The sequence below is a fragment of the Phyllobates terribilis genome, unplaced genomic scaffold (genome assembly GCF_046119375.1).
Source record: "Phyllobates terribilis strain yellow unplaced genomic scaffold, ASM4611937v1 Scaffold_3__8_contigs__length_932513732, whole genome shotgun sequence".
NCBI lineage: Eukaryota > Metazoa > Chordata > Amphibia > Anura > Dendrobatidae > Phyllobates > Phyllobates terribilis.
The window spans coordinates 884,899,632-884,925,020 of record NW_027362763.1 but is presented as its reverse complement, the minus strand read 5'-3'; the positions used below and the strand labels follow the sequence as shown (position 1 = coordinate 884,925,020).

Here is a 25,389-nt window from a genome sequence, read left to right as displayed (position 1 = left end):
GGGAAGGTATCCATATTATTTTTACAAATTAAAAATTGTGAAACATTAATTTTTTTTCTATTCTGATTTTGTTTTTCAATTGTAGGTTTTTATTCTATTCACTGTGCATGATTATTATGGGGCGCCACCTTGCCTGAGCTTCTCTTAGAGGCGCTTAGATATCTACTTCACTGCTCCCACATTAGCTGTAGCCTGGAGATGTTCACTGACTTCTATAGGAAAGCTTTCTAGTCTTGGCCTGTGCAGAGGTCATTGTGCAAGGATGGAGAGGAGGTAAGCTCCTGTGTCTTCTATTGTTGATGGTAAGGTAACATAGTGATACTGTTGCCTATATATTATTGTTAGGCTATGTGCCCACGATGCAGAAATGCTCCGGATTTTTTCCTGCGCGTTTCTGCATCTCCCTGGCAGAAAAAATGCATGCGGATTGTACATGTGGATGTGAATCGTTCTTCACATGCATTTCCGCATGCGGGTTGTCAAGCTCTTTCCAAGCGATTTTAGCATCACTTGCAAAACTGCTTGACAACTTGGTCACGCTATATAAATCCATGCAAACGGCATGGATTTATATAGTGTGACCGAAAGAATGGTAAAAAATAAATATACTTACCTTCCGATGGCCCCCGGTGTCTTTATACTATGCGTCCTGGCTTGCCGGCAGCTCGCGGTACACTAAAGGTCCTGCCGACGTCAGCGGTCGCGTGACCCGTCACATGACTAAATGACTTCATGGCAGGTCCTTGAGTCCACCGCGAGCTGCCGGCAAGCTGAGACAAGGACACTGGGGGCCATGAGAATGTAAGTATAATGTATATTTTTTATTTATTTATTTTTTTTACTGGTACTGTGGTACCTGGGTCCGGAGGAGAGTTTCCTCTCCTCCAGACCCGGGTACCATCCGCACATTGAAACGCATGGAATCCACATGTACAGATGCAGGGATGCGGATTCCATGCTTTCCAATGCAAGTCAATGGCGGCGAAAACGCAATGATAATATGCAGCGGAAATTTCCGCAGCATGTGCACAGCACATGCGGATTATCATTGCGGAACATGGCCGACCTTCTACCAAGCGTTTCTGCAGCGGAATTGCCGCTGTGGAAACGCTTAAAAAATGCATAGTGGGCACACAGCCTTAGTGTTACTTTTGATTTGTAATTCTGACTTATGGGCTGTGTGCCAGCTATGCGTTTTTTAAGGGAGATGCGGAAACGCTCAGGAAAAAATCCGTAGCATTTCTGCATCGTGGGCACATAGCCTAATAAGCGGAAAAGTAATCTCTACAGAACAAGTGTTATTCTAATAGGCTTAGTGACCAGTGAAAACTGTGATTTTAAGATTTTTTATTTTTTTTTTTACACAGTTGCAAAAAAAAGTGTAAAAACTTTGTTTACAACTTTTTCTGCCCCTAGGCTTGTGCTTGCAAAAAATGTTAAAGGGACTCTGTCACCACTTTGGAGTTATCAGACCTCTACTATGGCCATACAGGGTATAGAAAAGTAAATCTATACATACCTGTATGGCCCATAGTAGAGGTCTGATTGCAGAGAAAAGCTCTTTAACCAATTCTGTTTTGTACAGGCTTGGCGCCTATGTACTTATTATTCCCCTAAATCCCGCCTATACTCTTAATTATCCCCCCCCTTTCCCTGCACGTCACAGGGCTCATGCAGACGTCGGTGGTTCTTGGTCCGATCACGACTGTCCTGACCTTAGTGTGAAAGCCTTGTAGAAACATAAAGCTGTCCTGCTCCGGGCAGGAGAGCTGCGGCCAGTCTGTGCATTGCGGCTCATGATTGGACCAAGATCTGCGAACATCTCCATAAGCTTTTAGACAAGTAGGGAGAGAGGAGCAATCGGAGGGCTCTGAGGACTGCTTATCTCTTAGAAACGTGATACATTTCTCTCTGATATATATCGGGGTGCAGTCGCGTGGCGCTTTACAGTCGGGGCACAGCCTGTCCTGCCAACATCTGAATATTTATGGAGGCCTTTTTTGTGTTTGCACAATGCACTTGTCACTATTCAGAAACCAGCTGGCATTTGATCTGGTGTGGCCAGTATATTTGGAAGGGAACCATGATATTACAGCAAAAAGACTCCTCGTCGCTCAGAACATGAGGGCTTATGGTGATCCAGTTTTTGTTTGGAAAGACCATGACTATTAAAGTTCGCACAAAAATTGTGTTCTTTTCATTTCCTGTGAGACTATGGTAATCATTCTGAGATGAAGCAGTGATTCACTGGGACTGGAGTCTGTTGTGTAACATTGTGTTGTAAATGGATCAACTTGAAGGTTTGTCATTCTCGTTGTTGATTTCTCATGCTAGGGTGTTAATATGGCCACAAGTTTGTGCTTGTCTATCCCAGCAAAGTTTACTGATTTCATGTGGGTGAACCAAAGGTTAGTTTTTTGTTTTTTGTTCAGCGTTGCATAATTTGTGTTGGATGTTATAATATCTTTGAGGGGTCTACTTTGGTAGTCTGTGTGATTTATTTAATGACACTGCCAAACATTGACCTGCCCCCCACCTCATTTTACTGACAGTGCCACTTGTATGATGGCCTTTACCCTTGCCGATCTCTAGTGCAGAAACCTATTGCCGCTATGTACTGAGCATTCTACACGGAAGCAATGGTTCTCTATTAAAGTATCCAACAGATCATTGGTAATAGATTCCCTTTAAAATCCAAAAAAATATATTCCTTAGGCAGCTCCATTTTATCGTGTATTCTAGGGATTTAGTCTTGCTTAGATGCGCAGTTTGGTGCATGAGCCCAATATTATGTGCACCTGACATTTGTTAGACGTGCACCAACTCACCAACTTTTTCAGGAGGAAGGCTGTTGAGAACACACCAGAGGCTTTTGTCCGTATGGTGTTTTTTTTTGCATATTTTCCATCATTTACTGAGCGCTTTTTGTTTCTTCTTTAGCCGCAAGCTTTTTTTCTGTTTGAACACCGCAAAGAAAAAAGGCCAGATACCCTAGCAATCCACGTGGGGGAGGTGCACAGAACTCCGTCCTGATAAGTTATGATTAAGCAATGAAGAAAAAGCGAGGTTAAGTTTATTCAGTCAATATAAAAATAGTAATAGCTCCTTTAAAAAAACACTCAAATGATGAGAAAGACGTTGCTTTTTCTTTGTTTTGTTTACCTATAAACCAAGTAAAAAATGTGTGAAGTCACTACTTGTAACCAATTAACATCTTTAGAATGAAACCCGCAGCCGCTCCTGACCGTTTGCACATACCCTAAGGCTATGTGCCCACGATGCAGAAATGCTGCATATTTTTTCTGCTTCTCCCTGGCAGGAAAAACACATGTGGATTTTACATGCGTTTTTCCCGCCATGTAGAAGCGTTTGTCAAGCGTTCTTCACTTGCATTTCTGCATGCGGGTTATCAAGCGCTTTTCCAAGCGATTTTAGCATCACTTGGAAAAGTGCTTGAAAACTTGTTCACACTATATATAAATCCATGCAACCGGCATGGATTTATAGTAGTGTGGCCAAGTTAGTTTAAAAAAAAAAAAAAAAAGAATAAGTGGTAAAAAATAAAGATTATACTCGCCTTCCGATGTCCTCCCGGTGTTTTCTCTGCTGCGTCCGGTGTCTTGGGCGGCTCGCGGTGGTGTGAAGGACCTGTGGTGACATCATTGAGTCATGTGGCACATCACATGACTCAATGACATCATGACAGGTCCTTCACAACAACGCGACCCATACAGCAGACCAGACGTAGGGGAGAAAACACCGGGAGGACATCGGAGGGTAAGTATAATATTTTTTTTTATTTTAAATTCTTTTTTTTTTTACAGTTTCTATGGTACCCAGGTCTGGATGAGAGTCTCCTCTCCTCTAGACCTGGGTACCATCCGCACATTGAACCGTGTGATATCCTCTTGTGCAGATGCAGTGATGTGGATGTCACGCGGTCCAATGCAAGTCCTTAGGCTGCGTGCGCACTATGCGTTTTTCAAGCGTTTTTGCTGCGGAATTTCCGCAGAGAAAACGCTTAAAAAACGCTTGGTAATACGTGTCCCATGGTCCCCAATGATCCGCATGTGCTGTGCAATTGCTGCGGAAATTTCCACTGCGGATTATCATTGCGGAAAAATACGCAGCATGTCCATTAATTTTGCGGACACGCAGCGTAATCGCCGCCATCGACTTGAATTGGACCGCGTGACATCTGCATCACTGCATCTGCACAAGCGGATATCACACGGTTCAATGTGCGGATGGTACCCAGGTCTGGAGAAGAGAAGACTCTCCTCCAGACCTGGGTACCATAGAACCTGTTAAAAAAAGAATTTAAAATAAAAAATAAAGATTATATTTACCCTCCGATCTCCTCCCGGTGTTTTCTCCGCTCCGTCTGGTCTGCTGTATGGGTCGTGGTGTTGTGAAGGACCTGCCATGACGTCATTGAGTCATGTGACCTGTCACATGACTCGATGTCACCGCAGGTCCTTCACACCACCGCGAGCCGCCCAAGACACCGGACGCAGCGGAGAAAACACCGGGAGGACATCAGAAGGTGAGTATAATTTTTTTTTTTTAACTAACTTGGTCACACTACTATAAATCCATGCCGGTTGCATGGATTTATATAGTGTGAACAAGTTGTCAAGCACTTTTCCAAGTGATGCTAAAATCGCCTGGAAAAGTGCTTGATAACCCACATGCAGAAATGCAAGTGAAGAACGCTTGACAAACGCCTCTACCTGGCGGGAAAAACACATGTAAAATCCGCATGCGTTTTCCTGCCAGAGAGAAGCAGAAAAAATATGCAGCATTTCTGCATCGTGATCACATTGACTCATTAAATGCTAAGGCTATCTCATGATTCCAAGTGTATTCAGTCTCAGCCCTCCCAGCCTGACTAAATGCTGCAGATTGTACTGAGCAATGTGAGATCTCTGCAGCAAATAAGACACAGAGAAGCGGTCAATCAAACTAAGTGGACGGAGACAGAGCTTACTTACAAAAAGGATTATACAACCATTGTAACGTATACATTTTCAAAGTATGCCACCCTCCTCAATCCTCAACACTTCTGTGAGGTGAACGGCTAGTGATTTTGTGTTTTGTTTCAATAAAGTTACATTGCTGTGTTTTCCCATTTTAGAAAATGGGTTAAAAAGGCCCCACCTAGTGTTGATCTGAGAATTCAGTAATTCCTTAGGCAAGCGATGACATACCACAAGGGGTAATCTGCGGTGCGACTGGCATTTGTGTATGAACAGTGTTACTGAATACACTGAGACTGTTGCGTTCACAATAGTATAATGTACTGCACTACAACTGGTGCGTGCCCACGAACAGTATAACTTAAAGGGAATCTGTCACTAGGTTTTTGTTATGAAATCTAAGAATAGCAAGATGTAGGGACAAAGACTTTGGATTCCAGCGATGTTACTTACTGGGTGGCTTGTGGTCATTTTGACACAATCACTGTTTTCTCTGCTGCAGATCTAGCAGTGCTCAGATTGTGCTGTCTATAACCCCGCCAACACCACTGATTGGCAGCTTTCTGTGTACACTCTGCATTGGCATAATGCTGCTAATCTGTGGTGGTGGCGAGGTTACATATAGCAGTTGACTAGATGGCACGAGGCGCCTAGTCATTTAGTAATCTGCTGATAAAACACTGATTTTATTGAAACAACTCACAGCCCAATAAGTGAAACATCCCTGGCTCTCAGCCGTATACATTAGGGTGCTCTCCGATTACAAAGCAAAAACCTGCTGTTTGATTCCCTTTAATTCACTGCTGAATTTATGAAGACAGAGTACAAAACTGAATCTGTTGCTGTGGTATAGTGCCCACAACACTGATGTGAAAGATCATTTTCCCTGTTTTTGTTATTTTGTTTATCACCTATCTGTTGGCAAGGTGAGTTTGTGTTGACCCCTATTAATGAGCAGAAAGAAGTTTCAGCGTTGGTTACTGCAGTACCGAAGAGCGATACAGGAATCCATGCCATTAGGGTTTTTTTGTTTTTTTTTGATAACTTCAATCGATTCTTTTGAACGGGCTGAACTGCACTACCAGACACCACTGCGACCTAGTCCTTATTGCATTTGCACCTATTTGTGTCAAGTTTTTGGTGTTATTTCACTTTGTTTTCATTTCATTTGCGTCTTTCTTGTTTTATTTAGTTTCATTTATAAAGAGGACGTTTCACTTGGGCGGGGAGGGTACTCATTTTATAGGTGGGGAAGATAGTGCAGATAGTGACCTGGGCACAAATAAAGAAATTGGGGGTGGGGTTAGAACAGTCAATAAAGTAAGACGGAATAGAGGTACAGAGAGATACATAAAATGCATGTACACTAATGCCAGAAGCCTCACCAACAAAATGGAGGAATTAGAATTAATTTTGTTGGAAAATAATTATGACATGGTGGGGATATCTGAGACATGGCTGGACGAGAGCCATGACTGGGCAGTTAATTTACAGGGCTATAGTCTGTTCAGAAATGACCGTACAAATAAGAGAGGGGGGGGGGGTGTTTATATGTAAAATCATCCTTAAAACCCATCTTGCGTGAGAATATATGTGAATCTAATGAAAATGTAGAGTCCCTGTGGGTGGAGATAAGGGGAGGGGGAAAAGTAATAAATTACTGATAGGGGTTTGTTATAAGTCTCCAAAAATAATGGAAGCAGCGGAGAATATCCTCGTAAAGCAAATATTTGAAGCAGCGACTCAAGGAGAAGTCATTATTATGGGGGACTTCAACTACCCTGAAATACATTGGGGAACAGAAACCTGTAATTCCAGCAAAGTTAATAGGTCTTTGACAACTATGAGAGACCATTACCTTTCACAACTGTTTCAGGACCCAACAAGAAGGGGGCACTGCTAGACCTAATATTAACCAACAGGCCAGACCGCATATCAAATATGAGTTGGGGGGTCACTTGGGTAATAGTGATCACAAAATAATACGTTTTCATGTATCCTTTAATAAGATGTCTAGTAGAGGGGTTACAAGGACACTAAACTTCAGGAAGGCAAATTTCCAACGGTTGAGAGATGATCTTAGTGCAATAAACTGGGACGATATCCTGAGACATAAAGCTACACAAAGCAAATGGGAGACATTTATTAGCATCCTGAATAGGACCTGTGCACAATATATACCCCTTGGGAATAAACATGCTAGAAATAGGAGGAAACCACTATGGCTAAATAGAGCTGTAAGGGGCGCAATAAGTGACAAAAAGAAAGCATTTAGAGAACTAAAGCAAGTAGGTAGTGATGAGGCATTAAATAAATACAGAAAATTAAATAAATTCTGTAAAAACCAAATCAAGGCAGCAAAGATTGAGACAGAGAGACTCCTTGCCTGAGAAAGTATTAATTCCAGAATATTCTTTAACTACATAAATAGTAAGAAACTAAAAAATGATAGTGTTGGCCCCCTTAAAAATAGTCTGGGTGAAATGGTGGATGAGGAAAAAGCCAATATGCTAAATGATTTTTTTTTCAACAGTATTTACACAAGAAAAATTCTCCATTAAATGTCACTTGCTTAACCCAGCAGGAAGTACGGCGGCGTCTAAAAATCTCTAAAGTTGACAAATCCCCGGGCCCGGATGGGATACACCCGCGAGTACTGCAGGAATTAAGTAACGTCATAGATAGACCATTGTTTTTAATCTTTAAAGATTCCATAATAACAGGGTCTGTACCACAGGACTGGTGTATAGCAAATGTGGTGCCAATATTCAAAAAGGGGGCAAAAACTGAACTTGGAAATTATAGGCCGGTAAGCTTAAACTCTTAAGAGATGCTATAGTAGAGTATCTGAAGAAGAATAACCTCATGACCCAATATCAACATGGGTTTACGAGGGACCGTTCCTGTCAAACTAATCTGATCAGTTTTTATGAGGAGGCAAGTTCCGGACTGGACCAAGGAAATGCAGTGGATGTGTGTGTATATGGACTTTTCAAAAGCTTTTAATACGGTTCCACACAAAAGGTTGATACATAAAATGAGAACAATGGGGATACTTCTTTTTAACATACACTGCTCAAAAAATTAAGGGAACACTTAACACTATGTAACTCCAAATCAATAACACGTCTGTGAAATCTACCTGTCCAGTTATGAAGCAACACTGATTGTGAATCAATTTCTCCTGCTGTTTTGCAAATGGAATTGACAACTGGTAGAAATGATAGGCAATTAGCAAGATACCCCTTATAAAGGAGTGGTTCTGCAGGTGGTGACCACAGACCATTTCTCTGTTCTCATCCTTTTTGGCTGTTGTTTTGGTCACTTTTTCACTTTGCCATTGCTCTCACCCCTAGAGGTACAGTAGCATGAGGCGGTGTCTACAGTACAACCCACAGAAGTTGCTCAGGTAGTGCAGCTCATCCAGGATGACACATCAGTGCGAGCTGTGGCAAGAAGGATATCTGTGTCTATCAGCAGAGTATCCAGAGCATGGAGCAGATACCAGGAGATGTGGAGGGAGCCATAGGAGGGCAACAACCCATCAGCAGAACAGTTACCTCCTCCTTTGTGCAAGGAGGAACAGGAGGAGCACTGCCAGAGCCCTGCAAAATGACCTCCAGCAGGCCACAAATGTGAGTGTGTCTGCACCAACTGCTAGAAACCGACTCCATGAGGGTGGTATGAGGGCCTGACGTCCACAGATGGGGGTTGTGCTCACAGCCCAACACTATGCAGGACGCTTGGCATTTGCCACAGAACACCAGGATTGTCAGTCGCCACTGGCGCCCTGTGCTCTTCACAGATGAAAGCAGGTTCACACTGAGCACATGTGACAGACGTGGCAGAGTCTGGAGACGCCGTGGAGAGCTATCTGCTGCCTGCAACATCCTTCAGCATGACCGGTTTGGCAGTGGGTCAGTAATGGTGTGGGGTGGCATTTCTTTGGAGGGCCGCACAGCCCTCCATGTGCTCGCCTGAGGTAGCCTGGCTGCCATTAGGTACCGAGATGAGATCCTCAGACCCCTTGTGAGACCATATGCTGGTGTGGTTGGTCCTGGGTTCCTCCTAATGCAGGACAATGACAGACCTCATGTGGCTGGAGTGTGTCAGCAGTTCCTGCAAGATGAAGGCATTGAAGCTATGGACTGGCCCGCCCGTTCCCCAGACCTGAATCCGATTGAGCACATCTGGGACATCATGTCTCGCTCCATCCACCAACGTCACATTGCACCACAGACTGTCCAGGAGTTGGCGGATGCTTTTGTCCTGGTCTGGGAGGAGATCCCACAGGAGACCAACCGCAACCTCATCAGGAGCATGCCCAGGCGTTGTAGGGAGGTCATACAGGCACGTGGAGGCCACACACAATACTGAGCCTCATTTTGACTTGTTTTAAGGACATTACATCAAAGTTGGATCAGCCTGTAGTGTGTTTTTCCACTTTCATTTTGGGGGTGACTCCAAATCAGGCATTCATTGGTTAATACATTTGATTTCCATTGATGATTTTTGTGTGATTTTGTTGTCAGCACATTCAACTTTGTACAGAACAAAGTATTCAATGAGAATATTTCATTCATTCAGATCGAGGATGTGTTATTTGAGTGTTCCCTTTATTTTTTTGAGCAGTGTATTTATTAATGACCTTGTAGGGGGCATACAGAGTAATATTTCAATATTTGCAAATGACACTAGACTCTGCAGGGTAATCAATACAGAGGAGGACAATTTTATATTACAGGAGGATCTATGTAAACTAGAAGCTTGGGCTGATAATTGGCAAATGAACTTTAATGGGGATAAATGTAAGGTAATGCACTTGGGCAGAGGAAATAATTTATAATTATATGCTTAATTGTAAAACACTGGGCAAAACTGTCACTGAAAAAGACCTGGGTGTATTGGTGGACGACAAGCTCACGTTTGGCCACGGTCAGGCAGCTACTACAAAGGCAAATAAAATAATGGGAGGCATTAAAAGAGGCATAGATGCTCATGAGGAGATCATAATTTTACCTCTATACAAGTCACTAGTGCGACCACACTTAGAATAATGTGTACAGTTCTGGTCTCCGGTGTATAAGAAAGACATAGCTGAACTAGAGTGGGTGCAGAGAAGAGCGACCAAGGTTATTAGAGGACTGGGGGGTCTGCAATACCAAGACAGGTTATTACACTTGGTTATTTAGTTAGGAAAAACGAAGGCTTAGGGGAATATCTTATTACTATGCACAAGTATATGAGGGGACAGTCCAAAGACTTTTCTACTGATGTTTTTACTCTGAGACTGGGACAAGGGGGCATCTTCTATGTCTGGAGGGAAGAAGGTTTAATCATAATCAGACGCGGATTCTTTACTGTCAGAGCAGTGAGACTATGGAACTCTCTGCCGCATGATGTTGTAATGAGTGATTCACTACTAAAGTTTAAGAAGGGCATGGATGCCTTTCTTGAAAAGTATAATATTACAGGTTATACAGTACAGACCAAAAGACTACCTCTTGAAGCTCATCAAGAGAATGCCAAGAGTGTGCAAAGCAGTCATCAAAGCAAAAGGTGGCTACTTTGAAGAACCTAGAATATAAGACATATTTTCAGTTGTTTCACACTTTTTTGTTAAGTATATAATTCCACATGTGTTAATTCATAGTTTTGATGCCTTCAGTGTGAATGTACAATTTTCATAGTCATGAAAATACAGAAATTTCTTTAAATGAGGTGTGTCCAAACTTTTGGTCTGTACTGTATATACTAGATTCCTTGATAGGGCGTTGATCCAGTGAATTAGTCTGATTGCCGTATGGAGTCAGGAAGGAATTTTTTTCCCCAATGTGGAGCTTGGGGTTTGCCGCATAGGTTTTTTTTTGCCTTGCTCTGCATCAACATGTTAGGCTATAGGTTGAACTAGATGGACTTAGATCCACTGATTCTGGAAGTTTTTTTTTCCCCTGTTCCCCTCCTGTCCAAAGAATGACCCCTAGTAATAGATACAAATTTTCCCTTCTACTAACTGGGCGTATCCAAGAGAATTTCACTGTGGGCACAGACATATTTTGATTGGCCAACATCTGCGGAGAAAAAGCAAATACCCACAGAGAAGTTCAATGGTATACGCCCAGGAGATTCAAGATAAAATTTGCACCATTATTGACTTTGGAATGGAGGGGTTCAGACTCCGTTTAAAGAGGACCATTCACCCAGGGCTCTGGAATCGGTAAGCCAAACCTTCGACTCCTCATTTTCCATGACACCGACTCCCTCAGACATAAGTGATAAATTTACTGCAGCACAGATTCATCTCCGCTAAAAGTCTAGACCCTTAGATCAGGAATAGGACAGACATTTATAGGACATTTCATAACTTTCCCAAATGCTTATGAAAAAATATTCCCCACAAACTGCATTGAACTACTGTACCCAATTTATTATATCTTTTAGGAGTCAGAGTTGGTCCATTTTATACCGACTCCATGACTCAGACTCCTCAGCCCTGCTTTCACCAAGTTTTTCATGTTGAACTGGACACACAATGTAATAGTGGCTGCAGAGTGGAATATTACTTTTCTTTTCCTCTCTGTTGTGGAGAGATTAGCAATTATTTGGCACCTAATGAGTTAATACCCACTTGGACTTAACAAAAGTTATCAGTTAGTCCTCCTGGGGGCTGTGTACTTCTTCCCCTGTATGATTCTGACCAATAATAAGCGGGGAACAACAGAAAAAGAACACGCCCCACAGTGGCTTAGAGCCTTCTCAGTTTGAGATGCAATCACACTTATGTCTGCTGTGCTCAAGCAATTTGTACTCGCTCTGCAGTGAGATCAGGCTGTCATGTCTCACACAGGAGCTGTCTGTTCTGGGCTACTCCTGTGTGAGACATATGCTCTGATCTCACTGCAGAGCTGAGTACGATAAAAAAAAAACAGTGAAAAGTCCTCTCTAAAGAAGCACTTACTGGAATATTTTTTGTTAAAAAAAAACAAAAACTACTGTGTATGTAATGTGTGTTAATATAGTCCTCTACTACCACTATAGCCATTATCAGCGCCGTTTAGCTCCTCTTCTCAGTGATGTCACTCTGTGTGACCTGAAGTCCGAAGTGTGGTGACGTCACTTAGAAGAGCAGAACGGCGCTGCAACCCGGAGATGGTAGCAGTAGGGGAATATGCTAACACACCCTCCACTGATTTAGCAGAAAAAAACTTCATGCAAGGGCTTCTTTAAGGCTACATCATGTTGTTTCCCTGTTGTGTGTAAAACACACAATTCATCAATCATGTGAGCCATTTTAACCATTTGGAGGACAGTTACGAATGCATGAAGTTAAAAAAGGAAAAGTAACTTACAAAAAAAATGCAAATTATGAATCTGACGGCCCTTAATTCTGTTGACCAGTGGGGGTTCCCATGGGTTTGGAAATACTATGACTAGGAAAAGGGATATCCTGGAAAATTATATTTAATCTTGCTTGAATGTGTTTTAGATACAGATTTCCCTTATGTACAGAACCTGTCATTCTCTGCAGCTTGAAGTGTTTAGAAAAATGGAAAATTCCCCTTTTCAGAGTCCGTTTTGGAAAAGCGAACATATGCAGCAAATAATCTAACATTTTCCTTCTGACCTTTCAGCTCATTTAAGTCTGCTTAAATTAATTGATTTATTTTGCATTTTATTTAGAAAATGTGTTTTGATAGTGTTTAGATGTGAGTGGTTTAATATAGCTTTTTACATCTCCTTTATTTTACATGTCCTTTTCTTTCTTACATTTTGGGACCTTTTGAAAAATCTGTGAAAACCCTTTTAATATCAGCATATCTGATCTATTGTACTTTTTATACCCACTGTAAACTGTTTTCAGGCGCATAGTCATTATCAATCAACCATAAAATGTCAGTATTTTCTTGACAAACAACATGGCTGTTTCTGAGTTTAGCACTGTTGGTTCTACAATCCTAAATCCTTACCAAATTGCTCCGATTCTATTCAGTAATTGTCATCAGGGCTGTGGAGTCGGGAGTCGGTGCTCATTTTGGTGGCGTCTGTATAAAATGGACCGACTCCGACTCCTAAAATATATAATAAACTACTGTACCCAATTTAATGTAGAATGTGCTGAATATTTTTTCATAGGAATTTGGGAAAGTTATGAAATGTCCTATAAATGGCTGTTCTATTCCTGATCTAAGGCTACATTCACACACAGCATTTTTTGAGGATACGTTTTTCAACTGCAAAAGCAGATCAGCTTTTTAAAAAAGGTTTTTGCGCTCATAATGTTTTCAATAGCAAAAGCAGATTAGAAAAACGCCGCACAAACGGACATGCTCATTCTTTGTGAGGATCCGTCTTTGAGCCCAAAAACGGATCCTCACAAAACGATGTGTCTGAATGTCATATCTTGAAACCCATTGACTTTGTTGGGATGCCCAGAGTCACTGCATTTTACTACAAAAAACGGATCCGCAAAAACGCTGTGTGTGAATCATGGCCGTAGCCAGCGAGGGGCAGGGGGGGCAGCTGCCCCCCCCCCCTAGATGCAGGGGCACGCACCTATCAAAACTCACTTGTATGCTGCAGTGCTCCCATCCTGCACTGGCTCCAGACTGCAGGGGGCAATCTCCCCTCCTCTGTCCTGTCTTCTGCCGTCTTCACCAGAGAGAGGAGGGGGAGGGGTGCCTGCCCTGCACAGGATCCGATTCCTGGACCCCGAGCGTGAGAAAGTGAAAGTACTACTGCTCATCTGTCACAGGAAGGTAACTAATGCTAATATTGTAGGTGATTATTATGTGCTCTCTGTACAATGTGTGAACTATATGTGCAATGTACTATTTGCTGTCTGTAGCTGTCATCTGTCTATCACACTCTATCTATCCCTCCATGTATTCATCTATCTAGCTATCCATCCCTCCATCTATCCGTTCATCTATCCTTTCATTTATCTATCCATCCTTTCATCTATCCCTCCAGCTATCCATCCATATGGCTATCTATCATCTATCTATCCATATATTTATCCATCCATCCATCCATCCATGTATCTATCTCTCCATCCCTCTATTTACCTGTCCATCCCTCTATTAATCTATCTATTCCTCCATCCATCCCTCTATTAATCTATCTATTCCTCCATCCATCCCACTATTTAGCTATCTATCCATCCCTCCATCTATCTATCCATCCCTCCATCTATCTATCCATCCCTCCATCTATCTATCCATCCCTCCATCTATCTATCCATCCCTCCATCTATCTATCCATCTATCTATCTATCCCTCTATGACTTTATCTGTCTATATATATCTATCCATCCATTTATCCATATCTATCTATCCATATCTTATCTGTACCAAAAAGAATGAAGCTCTGACTGAGGTAGTGGTTAGGATGAGTGGCCTACAGGAGGACTGCCATGCGCAAGAGGACTTGGGTCCTGACAGAGCTACTGCTGCCATTTCTTCATCCTCATCAGATGAGGAGTTTGACTTTGACAAGTATTTGGATGACATGGAGCAGGCAAAGCGTTGCCGCAAGGAAAAAGATTTCACTCCGTCTCCTATAGCAAGCAGATTGACCATATTTCAGCAAAATGTTTCACTTGCTCTCAAAGAAATAGAATTCAGCAAAACTGACTGTGCATGAGGCAATTCCTTTATACCCTGAAATTGTTAGAGATGTTGCCCATGTGGTTACGGCTTTGCCACCAGTCCAAGTTAGTGTAGAGAGGTTGTTCTCTAGCCTTAAAATAATTAGGTCAGATTTGAGGTCATCTATGAAGGAGGATCTGATGGAGGCGATACTATTTCTCAGAACAAATTCATAGACTGCACAAATGTCAGAGTCGGTATAAGGGAAGTCGAGGAGTCGGAGTCGCAGGTTTGGCTTACCGACTCCACGGGCCTGGTCGTCATACTCTAAATATCCATGAATTTCTCATAATAATTTGCAGGGTCAATAAAAAATGTCTTGTGTAATTGAATGAGAAGACTCGGTGAGGTGAGAGTGCAGTGTTATCAGGGCAGGACGGGTGATATCATTGCCATTGCAAGTTTCTTACTCTTGACTCAACAGTAAAACTTTTCTCCCTGACTGTGAAGCAACAGATGACAAGTCCTGGCACTTTCTTCCTCTGTGGTCTCATTCCAGAATATTTATTATGATTACTTGTAAGGTGCCTACTTTTTCCGTAGCCAGTACTTTATAGATATTATCGTCACTGTCCCAACTGGGGCTCACAATCTAAATTCCTTATCAGGATGTCTTGGGGACACCATGCAAAAATGGGGAGAACATAACCTATCCATGCAGATATTGTCCTTAGTAGAATTTGAACCTGGAACCCCAACAGTGCAAAGCAGCAGTGCTAACCCCTGAGCCGCCATGCACAGACAGAGCCTGCATACCTTTGTCTAGTTGAATTAAATTGTGGATAAAACCCTTTGATGCTCAAGCTTTCTGGGTCCATCTTTTGGAAAGCTAGCCCATTGCGTATTGTACAGTATGGGGAAGCATGTGGCTCTTTCTGGAAACTTGCTTGCTATGCTTTATTAGCTCTGTTAGTCGTGGAAAAAAATCATCACTTCCATGATGGCAAGTGATCGGATTCCCAGCAATCTGTAAGTTATACCTTATCCAATGGATAGAGGATAACTTCCAAACTTTAGAAAACCATTTGAAAGGGAATCTATCACGTTATTCATGCAGGCTGATCTGTGGACTGCATGGGATAGAAGAGTAGCTGAGAAGAATGATATATAGGTGTGTTGAAAAAGATTCTGCATAAGGGTACGGTCACAGCCGTTTCCTCTCTATCCCAGTTATTGTGATCAGACTCTGATCAGAGTGGCATCAGTTATTCTTTGAGTGGAGAAAAAAAAAAGTTTCTCTATTCTGTCAATCCATGAAAATCAGACTGCACCCATAGTCATCTGTGTGCAGTCCAATGTTTTCACGAAACCATAGACTTGCGTTGCCCATTTTGATCTGACACTCAGTTTAAAATCGGACATGTCTCCATTTTTTTTTCCCTCAGACCACTATGGCTGAACAAAAAATTGGACATGTAAACAGCCCCATAGAATACCTCGGATGGCAATCGTCTGATATAATCAATTGTGTGCACGAACCCTAACTTGAATCATTGAAATTCCAGGTGTTTGTATGTATACTAGTCCAATGAGTGGTGCTCCTAGTGATTGACAGCTGTCTCTGCATGCAGTCATACTCTAAAGACTGTCAGTCACTGAATACGACCACCCACTGGACTCGTATGTGTTCAAATAGATGGGATTCCAATTAATTAAATGCAAGTTTCACTGAAACTTTCCCACAAAAATGTACATCAGTCTTGTTAGCTCTTCCTGCCTACAGATTAGATACCATTTTTGACATGATCAGTTCTCTATAAGCATCTGCACCTCTGCTTCATTCATTCTCTATGGGATTGCTGGTGATAGCCGAACACTATACTCTCCTGGAGTCCCATAGACAATGAATGGAGCAGAGGTGTGCATGTTCGACCTCTGCCCACACGCAGACCTCTGCCCACACGCAGACCTCGCTCTTTAGAGCTCTGTTCTCAGGATCATTGGTGGATCTAGCGGTCAAAACCTCAACAACCTGTTGGTTATCTCCTTTCCTATGGTTAAGGCACAACTTCCAATCTTGGAACAACCTCTTTAAAGGGGTTGACCGGTCTCCGAAGAAAACTTTGCCATCTCTCTGTGATTGCACATTGCTCTGATTCCCTGTGCAGGTGGGCACACCAATTAGTGTCACTCAGCTTCTCTTGGTAGAAGGGAATTGAGAGAAGCGGAGTAGTCTATTTGACATGTGAACATGTGCTAATGTGATCACCCACCCAGACTGGGAAAACAGGGTAATCTTGACAGTGTGCGCATTGTCACATAGACTTTTCTTCTAAGGCCACTATCAGTATTCGGTCAGTATTTTTTTTTTCAGCAGTGGGAGCCAAAACCAGGTGAGGAACAATCAGAGAAAAGGTATAATAGAAACAAGTCACAAATTCTGCATTTATCACCCACTCCTGAGGAAAAATACTGACCAAATACAGATAGTGGGGCCGTGGCGTAAGACAACGCCTCTAAGCTGACCATAAAATTAAGATTCTGGTGACAAATTCCAATATCTTGTTCTTTTTTCTGATTTTTGTAATTTGGTAAGAAGTCTTCTGAATACTTGGCTTCCTACTGACAGGTCTGATTTTGAAAATGTATTGAGTAAAATGCTAATATATGAATGTGATGTAGTCATACACTTCATGTGCACAGACTTGTCATACTATTCTTTTCTCCATTTCCTGCTCGTCAGTGCCGTAGAAGTCTATTACTGTTAATGCTATCAAGTTTTACAAATATTTCATGTGTTGAGACATGTGGAGACATTTTTGAAGCCATAGATCGTTGCTTTATTAACTTTGTCATAAAGAGAATGAATTCTAATTATTCCACTTGCCTGACATTATTTAGATAATGTTCTCAAGTGTGTTATTAACTCTGGTTCTGCTCCCAGCTTCATTCTGTGAAATTTTTTTAAGTTTTTATCTCCATGTGAGGGATTGGGGAAAATACTGCAAAAATAGTCAGTCGGGGCAGAATTACATTATAAAGCAAGCACATCTCCATGTATGGCAGCTATCATTGAGAAGAGCATGTACCTTCACTTGGGCCATTGATTCCAGTCAACGGAGCTGGGGTAGTAGTAGAGTGGCCATATTGACTTAAGGGATGTTGCTCTGGACCATCCATGGAACTACAGCTAAGCTTCTTCTCTGGGAAAGCTGCCTACATAGAGATGTACTTACGTCAGAATGTGATTTAGCCCCAACATACACTCTTTGAGGTTTACTATTTCATCAATCTTCAGTTTTGTCTCTTGGCCACTGCTTGGCCCAAAGTATCCTGGATATTACCCTTCAAGAAAAGAAAATACGTTGAAACGGGAGACTTTGTGTGAGTAGAATTGTGACTGTCACTGGAACATGGTCCCAGTTTTATTAGCGGGGGTTCAGTGAATGGTCAGGCAGGCAATTGGTACAGTTCAAGATAGCCTTAAACAGTTGATGAATGCCAGTCAAACCCAACAATTTTGCCAGGATTGGATGAACATCCATGTATTTGGGGCTGTTCCAACATTTATTTAATTTACTCACTTATCTAGCGCCATTAATTCCACATCGCTTCACAGACATTATGGGCACTGTCCCCATTGGGGCTCACAATCTACATTCTCTATCAGTATGTCTTTGGAGTGTGGGAGGAACCCCACGCACACACGGGAAGAACATACAAAGAACACAAACTCCTTGCAGATGTTGTCCTTGGTAGGATTCCCCAATAGATGTTAAGGGGAGGGTTTGTTTAATTTTATTATGCCTCATCTTTATATTTTCTTGCTGTATGGAGGGTCAAGAAGAAAGGTTGTTGGCTAAATGAGCGATCAGCTGCCAGCTGTATGATTCTATGGCCAGCTTAAAAGGAATCTGTAGCACAGAATTACAACCCAAGTACAGGCGCTCACTTAAGTGCAATTTCCCACCTTCTTGTTTTCCTCTCTATCTCCACCATCTCTTCTTTGATTGACAGCTCTGGCTTCACAGAGCCAGAGAAGGGCAGAGATAGATGGAAAACAAGTTGGTGGGAAGGTGTATTTAAATATTTCGCCCCACACCATGATGCACTGAGCACCTGTTCTTGGTTTGAACAGTCATTCTGCCCTGTCAGTCCCTTTTAATGCTGCTTTTACAAGGGCCAATAATTAAGGTATGAGTGTCCCTAGGAGCACTCCACCGACTCTCAGGCCATCTAAACAGGCTGGTAATCGCCTTACAAACAAGAAAAACACTCGTTCGTCAGCTGCAGTGATTTTTTTTTTAGCTGGCTTAAAAATGTTCATTCTCTGTAGCACGACATGCCATGTAAACAGGACGTGCTGCCGAGAACAATATTCTCTGCAGACAGAGTCAGCCGGTCTAGACAGACCATTAAGCGACCCTTGATTTATCTGGCATGTAGCCGATCAATGACTAGATAGCAGTGGACACCATAAACCCAACATAATGCTAATAGAGCAATTAACCAAACTGGTCAAAGCCCACGCGTCACAGCCATGCAAGGAATGTCGTGGATTTGAGGATTGATGGCGGATTATGGGTGGTGGGGAGACTAATAAAAATAATAATATTATTACGCTATTTATTCCATGGCACTTTACATGTGAAAAGGGGTATACATAATAAAACAAGTATAATAATCTTAGACAATAGAAGTCACTGTGCTCACCGGCTACAAGAGATGGGTGAGGATACAGATGACATGAAATATTGTAATTTCTTAACTGTATGTTATGACTGAAGACAGATTCTTAAAGATTCATACCTGCCCCAGTAAAAAAATCTTAGTGATGGATCTGCGCTGTCAGAGGTTGGTAGTGCATTCCTTGATTTTTTTTCTTTTCCCATAATTATGTACAGTTCCACTGTAAACTGGGTGAGAAATGTGACCACACACTGCAGAATAGCTCATCCTGGTAATGTGGGAATAATAACATACAGGTGGCCCCTCTTGATCCCTTCTCACCAACTCCTTTTTCATTTTGTCTGGTTTGATACATATATTGGTGGTAATTGTATTCTCTTAAGGAAACCTGGAACTTGGCAGAATCCAAAGCCTCTATCTCATTAGTTATCAGCTGCATTGGGGAAGTATTTGAGGAATGTAGTTGAATGGGGCCTGTGTAAACACACAATGCTTCTGTATCCAAGTCTGCGCTTAAAATTAGATCATGCTTCCTTTTCTGGCCAGATCCTTGCTCTAAAATGAGGATCACGCGTTCACTTCCTGCTGGAAACGTCTTGGGTAACATTTGTGTGTAAGACTTTAGTGGAGTTGTCAGTCATCAACACTTCAAGATTTTCTATGGGCTAGCAGGCAATAAACATGCAATAAACCATTAGAGGGAAAGCTATGCTGGGAATGTGCAGACAACTGGCTAGATTTGGGAGTGGTCAGTGAAGGACTGGCCAGCTTTTTAGGGTATACCATGGAATTTTCTTATCAACATGCAGTCTATTTATCGAAGGTCTCATTTACAATTACATTATCTGCTGATCTGGCATTTACCTGGTTTCCATTAATGCTGAATTTTGGCTTACTTAAAACCTGCATATATTATCTAGTCATTGATTATGCCTCAGGTAGGAATGATCTGTAAATACGGTGTCCTCTTCTTTATTTCACCACTATGCTTTGTACGTTCCTAACGTCTGTATTTTTTGTTGTCTTTCAGGCTCAGATTGCTTTCCTTCAAGGTGAAAGGAAAGGTCAAGAGAATTTAAAGAAAGATCTAGTCAGAAGAATAAAGATGTTGGAATATGCTTTAAAGCAAGAAAGGTATTCACTTTGTCTGGGTGTAGCTCCACAATACATGACACTGGTTCTGAGGAATGATATTATCCTCTCAGTGGTTGTCAAACTTGTCCTCGTCTTGAACAACTGGTTTATTGTAGACAATAAACATGCTCCTTTTACCTGTGATTCTGGGAGTAGTAGAAACCAGGGTGGAGCATTAGAATCAGTGTTTTGTGTAATGACTTTATTGGGAATACTATAAAATGCTTTACTGATGGGACTAAAGTGAATCTGTCACCCCATTTTCATATTACAAATTTCATACATTATTAAAAGGATCTCTTAGACATGATGAGCCTGGGGGGTACATACTATCAAAATCCATATCAAAACGGCGGTATAATCCTCAAACTAAAATGAGCTGGATTTATAAATTGCTTATTTTAATATTAGGCAAGCATACTTTCATAAAGATTATACAGCCATTCTGACATGGATTTTCATAGTAAATACATCAGATCTAAGAGATCTATTTAGTAATGTATGCAAATTGTAATGTGAAGTGTGGTGACAGATTAGCTGAAGAGACAAGTTAAGCTATTTAACATTCCAACTGTGAACATATAGAACCAGATGGACGGCCATTTATATGGATATACCTAAATTAAATGGGAATGGTTGGTGATATCAACTTCCTGTTTGTGACACATTAGTATATGGGAGGGGGAAAACTTTTCCAGATGGGTGGTGACTTTATTTCTTTCAATGGGAAGAGGGTCATGTGACACATCAAACTTATTGAGAATTTCATAAGAAAAACAATGGTGTGCTTGGTTTTAACATAACTGTATTCTTTCATGAGTTTTTTACAAGTTTATGACCACTTATAAAATGTGTTCAAAGTGATGCCCATTGTGTTGGATTGTCAGTGCAACTCTCTTCTCCCACTCTTGACACACTGATAGCAACACCGCAGAAGAAATGCTAGCACAGGCTTCCAGTATCCGTTGTTTCAGATGCTGCACATCTCATATCTTGATGGTATGGTAAAGTTGTCAAGCACTTTTCCAAGTGATGCTAAAATCGCATGGAAAAGCGCTTGTTAACCCGCATGCAGAAATGTGCCCAACTAATAGTTAAAAAAAGAATAAGAATGGTAAAAAATAAAGATTATACTTAACTTCCGATGGTCCGCGGTCTCCTTTTCCGCTCCGTCCGGTCTCCCCAGTGTCTCACGGTGGTGTGAAGGACCTGCGATGAAGTCATGTGACAGGTCACGCGACCGCCGACGCCTGACCTGTCACATGACGTCATGTCAGGTCCTCACACCACCGCGAGCCGCACAACACATCACACACATCGCTAAGGAGGCCGGGGGACATCAGAAGGTAAGTATAATCTCTATTTTTTATTTTAAATTTTTTTTTTTTTTTTTTTTTTTTTTTTATAGTTTCTATGGTACACAGGTCTGGATGAGAGTCTCCTCTCCTCCAGACTTGGGTACCATCCACACATTGAACCGTGTGATAGCTGCATCTGCAGATGCAGTGATGCGGATGTCACGCTGTCCAATGCAAGTCAATCGCGGCGATTACCCTGCGTGTCCACAAAATTAATGGACATGCTGCCTATTTTTCCGCAATAATTTTTCCGTAGCATGTGCACAGCACATGCGGATTATCATTGGGGACCATAGTGCACTTATTACCAAGCGTTTTCGCTGCGGAAATTCCGCGGCAGAAACGCTTGAAAAACGCATAGTGGGCACGCAGCCTAAAGCATGCGCCAACTCCTGGACAGTCCGTGGTGCAATGGAGCGAGACATGATGTCCCGGATGTGCTCAATCGGATTCAGGTCTGGGGAACGGGCGGGCCAGTCCATAGCTTCAATGCCTTCATCTTGCAGGAACTGCTGACACACTCCAGCCACATGAGGTCTGTCATTGTCCTGCATTAGGAGGAACCCAGGGCCAACCACACCAGCATATGGTCTCACAAGGGGTCTGAGGATCTCGCGTCCAGACCTAATGGCAGTCAGGCTACCTCTGGCGAGCACATGGAGGGCTGTGCGACCCTCCAAAGAAATGCCACCCCACACCATTACTGACCCAGTGCCAAACCCCGGTCATGCTGAAGGATCTTGCAGGCAGCAGATCGCTCTCCACGGCGTCTCCAGACTCTGCCACGTCTGTCACATGTGCTCAGTGTGAACCTGCTTTCATCTGTGAAGAGCACAGGGCGCCAGTGGCGACTTTGCCAATCCTAGTGTTATGTAACAAATGCAAAGCATCCTGCACGGTGTTGGGCTGTGAGCACAACCCCCATCTGTGGACGTCGGGCCCTCATACCACCTTCATGGAGTCGGTTTCTAACCGTTTGTGCAGACAAATGCACATTTTTGGCCTGCAGGAGGTCATTTTGCAGGGTTCTGGCAGTGCTCCTCCTGTTCCTCCTTGCACAAAGGCGGAGGTATTCGTCCTGCTGCTGGGTTGTTGCCCTCCTACGGCCCCCTCCACGTCTCCTGGTGTACTGGCCTGTCTCCTGGTAGCGCCTCCAGCTTCTGGACACTACGCTGACAGACACAGCAAACCACTTTGCCATAGCTCGCATTGATGTGCCATTCTGGATGAGCTGCACTACCTGAACAACTTCTGTGTGTTGTAGAGTCCGTCTCCTGCTACCACGAGTGTGAAAGCACAACCGACATTCAAAAGTGACCAAAACATCAGCCAGAAAGCATTGGTACTGAGATGTGGTCTGTGGTCCCCACCTGCAGAACCACTCCTTTATTGAGGGTGTCTTGATAAGTGCCAATAATTTCCATCTATTGCCTATTTCATTTGCACAACAGCATGTGAAATTGATTGTCAATCAGTGTTGCTTCCTAAGTGGACAGTTTGATTTCACAGAAGTTTGATTCACTTGGAGTTATATTCTGTTGTTTAAGTGTTCCCTTTATTTTTTTGAGCCGTCAATGCTTTAGAAATGGAACAGATAATGCACTCACCAACAGTGTTGCTTGATAATAGTCCTGTTTATTCGGGATTACACATGCAGATTGGTGGTGCAGGTTCTGGAATGCGGGAGTGAGAGGACAACGGCCATTTCGCGCTAGTCCTGTGCTTTGGTAGTGGACCCGTTGATGCACAGGACTAGCGCGAAATGGCCGTTGTCTTCTCACTCCCGCTTCCCAGAACCTGCACCACCACTCCGCATGTGTAATCCCGAATAAACAGGACTATTATCAAGCAACACTGTTGGTGAGTTAATTATCTGTTCCATTTCTACAACATTAACGGCTCAGGTTTTACTTTTATATGGAATTTGCACCACCTGGCTCGCATGTACATGGCTAGTGCCCTGTCTACGTGGTTTTCAGGCTAACACTTTCATATGCAGAGTGCAGCGATTAGTGCTCAACATTTCAAGGCTGCATATTGTGACTGGTGCCTCACTATTTCTTTTTATATGCTGGACACTTTATTTATATATATATAATCTCATTTCAAGATTTTTCTGTATTTTCATGACTATGAGAATTGTACATTCACACTGAAGGCATCAAAACTATGAATTAACACCTGTGGAATTATATACTTAACAAAAAAGTATGAAACAACTGAAAATATGTCTTATATTCTAGGTTCTTCAAAGTAGCCACCTTTTGCTTTGCTGACTGCTTTGCACACTCTTGGCATTCTCTTGATGAGCTTCAAGAGGTAGTCACCGGAAATGGTTTTCACTTCACAGGTGTGCCCTGTCAGGTTTAATAAGTGGGATTTCTTGCCTTATAAATGGGGTTGGGACCATCAGTTGTGTTGTGCAGAAGTCTGGTGGATACACAGCTGATAGTCCTACTGAATAGACTGTTAGCTGCTTTTTTCTTGCCATAATACAAATTCTAAGTAAAGAAAAACGAGTGGCCATCATTACTTTAAGAAATGAAGGTCAGTCAGTGCGAAAATTTGGGCAAACTTTGAAAGTGTCCCAAGTGCAGTTGCAAATACCATCAAGCGCTACAAAGAAACTGGCTCACATGAGGGACCGCCCCAGGAAAGGAAGACCAAGAGTCACCTCTGCTTCTGAGGATAAGAGTCACCAGCCTCAGAAATTGCAGGTTAAGGCTATGTGCCCACGTTGCGGACCTGAAGCATATTTTTTACGCTTCTCCCTGGCGGGAAAATCGCATGCGGATATTACATGCGGTTTTCCCGCCAGGTAGAAGCGTTTGTGAGGCGTCTTTGCATGCATTTCCGCATGCGGGTTATCAAGCACTTCTCCAAGCATCACTTGGAAAAGTGCTTGACAACTTGTTCAGAATGGTAAAAAATAAAAAAATAAACTTTATACTCACCTTCTGATGCATTCTCTGCCCCGTCCGGAGGCTTGAGCGGCTCACGCTGTTGTGTGCAGGACCTGCGGTGACGTCATTGAGTCATGTGGTGGGTCACATGACTCAATGACGTGGCAGGTCCTTCAGACAACAGCGCGACGGAGGGAAAACATCAAAAGATAAGTATAAACTTTATTTTATTCTTTTTTTTACAGGTTCTTTGGTACCCAGGTCTGGATGAGAGTCTCCTCTCCTCCAGACTTGGGTACCATCCGCACATTGATTCCGCAGCGCTTCCGCAAAATTAATGAACATGCTGCGGATTTTTGACCGCAACATATACGCTGCGGAAAAATCCGCAGCATGGGCATTGACATTGCGGAATGCCATTGGGGACCATGGGGTGCGGATATACATGCGTTTTTCAAGCGTTTACGCTGCGGAAATTCCGCAGCATATACGCTTGAAAAACGCTACGTGGGCACACAGCCTAACAGCAGCTCAGATTAGAGACCAGGTCAATGACACACAGAGTTCTAGCAGCAGACACATCTCTTCAACAACTGTTAAGAGGAGACTTTGTGCAGCAGGCCTTCATGGTAAAATAGCTGCTAGGAAACCACTGCTAAGGACAGGCAACAAGCAGAAGACTTGTTTGGGCTAAACACAAGGAATGGACATTAGACCAGTGGAAATCTGTGCTTTGTGC

At 42.6% G+C, this 25,389-nt stretch overlaps 1 protein-coding gene across 1 annotated transcript in view; it reads left to right on the top strand.

The window, feature by feature from the left end:
• Window positions 1–25,389, top strand: part of STRN (striatin) — a 106,948-nt gene that overhangs the window by 25,057 nt on the left and 56,502 nt on the right. The window contains exon 2 of the mRNA XM_073672682.1: window positions 20,286–20,389. Coding sequence (XP_073528783.1) covers window positions 20,286–20,389 — 104 coding nt within the window. The remainder of the gene's footprint in view (window positions 1–20,285; window positions 20,390–25,389) is intronic.